At 58.1% G+C, this 7,178-nt stretch overlaps 1 protein-coding gene across 1 annotated transcript in view; it reads left to right on the forward strand.

The window, feature by feature from the left end:
• LOC104531401 (protein unc-13 homolog A) overlaps nt 1-7,178 on the forward strand; it is a gene marked incomplete at both ends in the record, with an annotated part of 13,302 nt that overhangs the window by 2,862 nt on the left and 3,262 nt on the right. The window contains 5 exons of the mRNA XM_029087065.1: nt 347-490; nt 1,844-2,413; nt 4,051-4,144; nt 5,187-5,236; nt 6,423-6,519. Of these exons, the coding sequence (XP_028942898.1) occupies nt 347-490; nt 1,844-2,413; nt 4,051-4,144; nt 5,187-5,236; nt 6,423-6,519 (955 nt within the window). The remainder of the gene's footprint in view (nt 1-346; nt 491-1,843; nt 2,414-4,050; nt 4,145-5,186; nt 5,237-6,422; nt 6,520-7,178) is intronic.

A 7,178-nucleotide genomic window follows, 5' to 3' on the forward strand; every position in this document is an offset into this window, starting at 1 on the left:
TTCTCACTGGAAAATTTTCAGGCTCTTTTGGGCCACCACCCTCTCCTGTCCTTGCTGGGCTTTGGGACCCCCAAGCCCCGTCTGTCCTTGCCAGGACCCAAGCTAGCGGGGTGTGGCCTGGCTGGGGACACAGATGTGACTGTAGGCAGAGCCACAGGCGGGGACGCCTGCCATGCACTTTGTCCCTGCAGTCACAGCACAGCCCAGTTCCTCACCAGCATCCAGACCAAGGTGCCAGCCCAGTCCAGCCAGTGTCCCCATGGCAGCAGGGGATGCTGGAGCGTGGCGGGTGGTGGCGGCGCAGTGCTTGGAACCTTGCTGATCATCTTCCTCTCCTCCCCGGCAGACGCTATGGTAGCGTAGACTCTGCCGCAAACGGACGCAGCGACGCTGAGTCCGCTTCTGAGTCGAGCAGGCGGACCAGCCGCCAGCCTTCCCTTGAGAGCAGGCGGTCCCTAGACCTATCGGATAGGTGGGTCGCTACCTCGTCGTGTGCCGTGTGCCGTCGCAGAGTGCTGTGGTCGGTCCTTGCAGCCGTGGTGAGGCCAACACCAGTCCTGGCAAGGGTGGCCTCATGCCGCCTCGGGGTCTTCCCTCTCCCTGCCCTGGACGGCCTTGCAGAGGAGCAGCGTTGGGGTCTCTTGGCTCTGTGGCACCCCCAGTGCATGGGGGTGATGCGTGAGCATCCTGGTCCCACTTGTCAGCACAGTGACTGGCTGGCAGCACTGCTGCCTGTTCCCCATCATGCCAGCAAGGGCCTCAGGGACTCAAATGCCACCCTCCATTTCTGGTCACCTCTCAGGTAGCACCTGGCTGGGCAAAAGCCTTGTGCAGTAATTTGGGACCCTCACGATGTGCCAAGGGCCCCTCTCCCAACTCTGTCCAGGATCAGGGTGGGGAGGTGAAGGGTTTCCAGGCATGAGCCATGTCTCCTGCACCCCTGTGCCCCAAATCCCCCTTCCCAAGGTACCTGGATGATGCCAGTACCCCTTCCTGCTGTGACCAGCCTGGGCATCCCCCAGTACCCTTCGCCCTGTGGTGTCTACCCAGGGCTCTGCCCATCCTATCCCCTTGTCCCCTTCCTCACACCCCTGAGCCCTGGCTGCTGGTGATGTGGTGTCGGCCTCTGCCTAGGCATGTCCCTGTCCTGTCTGCATGTTTGCTTATGTGAGCCTCTACCCATGGAGCCTGTTGGCTGCCCCATCTCCAGCAGCCCCCTGGGACACAGGGAGCCCCTCTGCACCATGGTTCCCGCGGGTGCGAGCAGCTGTGAGAGGGGGATGCTGAAAGGGCCTGGGGCCAGTGCTGCAGGTGGGGTGGTGGGAAGGGGTCTGGCCTGGCAGGAAGAGTGGAGAGAGGACCCCCGGGTAGGGCTGATATGGTTAAGCAGAGTGGTGGGGTTGAGGAGGTGACCTTGGAGAGGGGGTGCCTGGGAGGCCTACAGGGAGCCCTGAGATGTCAGGGTAGAGGTTGGGTGACAGATCTGTGGGTTAGGGGCAGGACAGGGTGTTTGGCAGAAGCAGGAGGCAGTGCTCTGCCCCCACTCCTGGCAGCGGGGAACTGAGGGGGCAAAAACTGTCCCCCACATCCCCATGCTCAGCCCAGGCACAGGTGGGAAGGTCAGACCCCCTGAGAAAGCCCTGGCCTGGGGGGCCAATCCCAGCCCACAGGGTCTTGGAACCTGGTGCTCACCTAGGGCTGTGCCCTAGAGGGAGCCCCATATCCTCCTGCCCACGGTGCAGGGACTCTGGGGCTCTGGCTGGAGCAGCACAGGGCAGGCAAGGCTGCAGCACGAACCCACGGGAGCCTTGTCCTTGTCTTTCCTCGGCCCCGCAGCCCCAAGCTACGCCTCGTCGGCCGAGCTGAGCCAGGGCAGCTCCCAGCTGAGCGAGGACTTTGAGAACGAGAGCCTGCGAGACTCAGAGCTGGATGAGCGAGACGGCGACTCCTACCACTCCTGCCACAGCTCCGTCAGCTACCGCAAGGACTCACCCCGCTGGGAGGAGGATGACGACCTCTATCTAGAGGAGGAGGAAGAGGAAGAGGAAGAGTTCAATGAGGACTACAGTGAGGAAGGCTACCCCAAGGAAGAGGAGGAGGAGGAGGAGGAGGAGGACCTTCAGAAGCAGGGCACCTATGAAACCCCTGAGCATGATGCCTACTCTCCACTGCAGAAACCCTCTGGACAGCAGCAGCAACAGGTCCCACAGCAGCCACAGCAACCCCAACTGGCCCCACAGCTGAAACTTCAGCAGCAGGAGAAGAAGGAGGAGAGGAAAGAGGAGAAGAAGGAGGAGAAGGACACCTCTGCCTCCCAGGAAACCCCAGAGGCCCTCCAGGCCCAGCAGGGAGTGGAGGAAGCTCCCCTCTCAGAGACGGCACCCGAGCCTGAGCCCCCGAAACTGGCTGAGAGGTAGGAGGGAGATGTTGACCTGTAGCTGGAATGGCACTGATCCTGGTGACACTGAGGATACTCTGGTGGTGGCCCAGGGCTGAAGCTGGTCCTGCTGGTGCCAAGGGACAGCGCCAAGAACCTTCTGAGGTGTCTGGGGCTTTTCCAGGTGCCTGAAGCATTGAGGTGAGGGAAGCCCATCTTGTGGAACCCAGGTGAGGGTCAGCCCCCTCAGGCACACTGCCCTGGCCCAGCCACCAGTGCCACGCTAAGCAGGGGCAGAGCATTTGAGATCCTGCCAGTGATGGGGTGCAGGTTTATAACCTGAGACAAACCTGGGAATGGGAGAAGTGGGGGCTTGGGGCTGCGATTCTTCTCCTCTGGCTCAAGCTATTGGCTCCCTAGATGGAGGGGGGTACCTCAGTGCTCAGCATGGTTGGAGGAGGAAATTTCCTTCACAGAGTCAATCCTTTCCCTAGACCACTGGTAAAAGCTCATCCGTGGCCTCCTGTGCTGTACAGATGAATTATTTGGTGGCCAGGTGCCCGGTTCAGCGTGTGAATAATTCATGTATCAGTCTCTGCCTTTAATTATTTAACACGTCCATTTTTCCATGGTTTGGTGAGTGCCACTGCTCTATGCAGAAGGCGGAGGAAGTGTAATGGGCCTTTTTGGTCTTTTATTTAGTTTAAATCATAGACCAGAGCTGGGGAATGTCTAATTTAAAAAAATGTGAATGATCTTTTTAAAAAAAAACCCCAAACCAACCCATATTTAGGCCCAAGGACTGGCTAGAGTCCTGGAAAAGGTGGCCTTAGTTCATGTCTGCCAGTGGTGCCTGTTTTCCAGGCAGGGGGCTTGGGGGGGTCCTGCACAAGGCACTAGGGACCATAGATTTTTTGGTGGGGACCACAGATTAGTGTTGAGGACCACAGGTTAACATTGAAGACCCCAATTTAGCACTGAGGACCCCAGATTAGTTCTGGGGACCACATATTAGCACAAGCAAGGCCCCACAGGGCCAGTTTGTGCAGGTTCATCTCCTGAGTTCCTCATGGCCTCATCCCAGCCCAGTTCTGGGTACCCATCTCCAGTGTCACGTCACACTAGGCTCTCCAGGAGGCTGTTGGGATGTTTGGAGGATTTATTTTCTTTTCTTCTGTGTCTTGATTTTGCAAGGGAGGAGAAAAAAACCCACAACATCCAGGCTGGCAGATCCCCCTGGGCTGGGAGCCACTGGGGTGTTGGGAGCTCTTAACCCCAGGAGGTCCCAGCATGGTAGGAAGCAGCCAGACAACATCCTCCTGGGGAGATGAGGTGTGAAGGATGTTTAATTCACGTGCTTGTGTCACTGACAGTCCCCCTGACCCTTTGCTCCTAGAGGGATCCCTCCATGTTGCTTGGGAGCCCAGGTCAGTCTCCCAGTGGAGGGGGAACTCCTGGCTTCTCCCCATCACTCTGCCTTGACTGTGCTGCCCTTTGCAGCAGGACTTGCTACATTTTGAGGGTCCTTCCTGGTAGCAAGAGGGGGTTTTTGCCATGGCCACACTGGCTTGAGGCACATCAGGTACCCTAAACCGCAGCCTCAGTTCTGCCCTGGGTCTGATCCCCTCCCTGGTGCCGTGCTGGGAAGTGAGTAAGGTTGTGTGTTCTTGCAGGGAGCAGGCAGAGGTGGAGGTGCAGGACCCCAAAGCACGAGCCAAAGCCAACTGGCTGAGAGCCTTCAACAAGGTCTGCATGCAACTGCAGGAGGTGAGCAACCCTGTGGCCACCCGCTGCTGGTCCCAGCGCCAGCTGCGTGCTGGGCTGGGGGCACGGCCCCTTCCTGCGCCCGGGCATCTTCCAGACACGTCCCTGATCCCATGGACAGCTGTGGGGATGTGGGGAGCTCCATCAGTGGTGGTCCTGCAACCACATTTACACCAAGTGGGATGCCCAGGAGGGGCAGAGAGTGCTGAGGACCTTCCCCCCAGTGTGTGCTGCATGTGGTGTGCTGGTGTGAGCCCCTCTGCCCTCTCCCCTGTATTGAGTTGACATTTTTTTGTTCTGTTTTTAGACTCCATCCTCCATCTTTTCTTTTTGTTTTGCCTCTGGATTCGCCTCCTGGGGCTTCGATTCCCCTCCCCACCGCTTCTCTTTTCAGTTGTCCACCACCATGGCCCTTGTGCCTGCGTCTCCCCTTCCTGCAGGGAAGGGGTGTAGCCTGCCTGCAGGTAAGCATGTCCCACTGGAACACTCCAGCAACATGTGTGCCTTCCCTGTGTGTGTGAGTGCAGGGATTGCCCCATGAGGGAGGCAAAATTGTCTTTTTCCTCCCTTCTACCCCAAAATAATCCCCTCTCTGCAAGGGAGGTGGCACTGTGGGACAGTCCCTGCACACATCCCATCCTCCATGTGCTCTGGCTTTTCCCTGCAATTCTCTCCAACTGGCTGTGGGTCTGTGTGGACTTGCTGAACTTTCCCCAGTCCCCTAAACCCTGAGCTTTTGCACGGTGCAGCCATCCCCACTGCTCTGCCAACCCAAGCCCCACTGCTGAAGGCTGCCCACCACTTGCCCAACTCAGCCTCTTGAAGCTATTTTATTCCCAGTGCAAAGCTTTTTGCTGGAAAGAGCCCCATAGTTTTAGGAACACACTTTTCTCTGCTCACCCTCTAAACTCTTCACATGCTCCCCCAGTGTTGCGGGCACCAACTGGTTGCTCTGCTGCCAGGGGTGCTGAGCAGCCTGGGGAGGGCTGGCATGTGTGCCGAGGGCTCAGTGCTGTGGCCGTGACACCTGCCTCATGTCTTGCAGGCTCGCGGGGAAGGCGATGGAGAAGCTAAATCTCTGTGGTTCAAAGGCGGGTGAGTATGTGGGGAAGCTGGAATGTTTTGTTCCCCTGGGGTTTTGTGGGTAGTTCTCCCCTTCTCGTTAGGATGTGATTAACAAGCTCATTGGGGGGCTGGTGTGGGGAAGTGTTGCCAAGCTGCTGGCATACGGGGGGCAAGGGGTGGGGATGATTTTTGGGCTGAAAGCTGGTTGCTCCGTGCTTTTGGAGGAGTCAGCAGAGATGCCACAACTTTGTGTCCCTGAGAGCTGCTGCCGAGGGGGAGAGTGAGGAGGTGAGTGGGTTGGGATGGGACAGATCTGGGGTGGCAGCTCCCAATTGTCTCCTGCCATCTGGGGCTCAAATGGTGCCATGGGGACCCTTGAACCTCGTACCTGGACAGGCTGTGGGTCTCACCCCTGTCTTGCCCTCACAGGCAGCCCTGTCGCTGCTCCAGGCACAGCCTGGCAGGTTTCCTTGGGAACCCACCAGATCACAATGAGGTTTACTTGTGGACATGACTGGAGGCTGTGAAGTGGCATTTCTGCCTGAGCCACACAACCTTGGTGTCTCTCGCAGCAGAACAGCTCGGTGCTCATCTTTGGTGGCCCAGAGGGAAACCCCAGCTCTCCTGCTCCACACTGCAAAGCCAAAGCTAACTAAGCCAAATAGGCTACTTTTTTCCTGCATTTCACTTTTACACCACTGAAGAAAAACATCTTCATGTGGGGAAAATCACAGTTTTTTGCCAGAATCCACCCCCCTCCCAGTTTTTAGTCTGGTGATCCCTGCCCTGGCCAGGACAGTAGTGAGGGTGGGAGTCCCACGTATGGGTCCCATGCCACCCGGGGGTTGCTCTGCAGTCCTGTCCACCAAGTCCCAAGTAGACATGGGGCAATAACAGGCGTCCCTGCCTCAGTTTCCCCTTCCCTGCTGACTCTCATCTCTTTTTCAGGCCTGGTGGCGGGCTGATCATTATAGACAGCATGCCGGACATACGCAAGCGAAAACCCATCCCCCTAGTTAGTGATTTGGTGAGGTTCCTCCTAACACCTTCCACCACACAGCTGCTGGCTTTGCTCCTGCTGCTCCTCGCTGGACTGTGCCGCTCACCCCGGCTGGTGCTTGCTGGGTGCCTGTGCCCTGCTCCCCAGCTGCCTCTAACATGGCTTGTGTTTTCTATTTTCTTTTCTCCGGCCTGGCTTGGCCGTTCCTGGTGGCAGGGGGGCGGCAGTAAGGTTTCTGCGCTGCATTAACAGCATGCCCGACATTAAGCCTGGACGCAAATCTCTCCCTCTAGTCAGCGATCTGGTGAGCATGGTCTGAGGGGTTAAAGAGGGAGCACTCTTGGGTGCTGCTGGCCAGCCCTGCCCAGCCTCCTCCAGCCCCAGTGTGGGATCGGGGGGCCCAGGCTCTTTTAGGGGTCTCCTGGTCCTGGACTTCGCAGTGGGAAGCTGTGAGGATGGCTAAGCTGGGCTCTCCCCACCCGAGGGTGCTTCTCTTTAATGGAGCTCCAGGGTCCTGTCCCTACACCAAGCATCAGCCCAAGGCTTCCTGGGGCTGCGTCTGGTTTCCCATTTTTTTACCAGTACTGCATCCTCAGTCTTTTCCTGTCCCATCTGCCATAGGCTCCCTGCAGCTCAGGCTGCGCTGGTGCCAGGCAGATGGACCCATGTACCAGAGGAGGGGTAGCGCTGGCTTTTCTGAGCCGCACAGACCCTATGCTCCTGTCCCCACCATTGTCACACTGCACTGCTACAGCCCAGTCCCTGTGCTAGGGTCCCATCCAGCCCCTGCTTTCTTTTCCCCTGGTGATGAGAGACAGTGATTCTGGAAACCAGACAGCCTTCGCACCCAGAATTAGGTGTCCCTTGCCTCCTTCCCCCTCTCTTTACACCTTGCTGCCTCCACTTTGTGCCCTCCCGAGGGTGCCTCCATCCTGTCCCCAACCCACCTGCCCTGTCCTGTCCTGCTGCCCT

Source organism: Antrostomus carolinensis, unplaced genomic scaffold (assembly GCF_000700745.2).
Source record: "Antrostomus carolinensis isolate BGI_N321 unplaced genomic scaffold, ASM70074v2 scaffold44270, whole genome shotgun sequence".
Classification (NCBI taxonomy): Eukaryota; Metazoa; Chordata; class Aves; order Caprimulgiformes; family Caprimulgidae; genus Antrostomus; species Antrostomus carolinensis.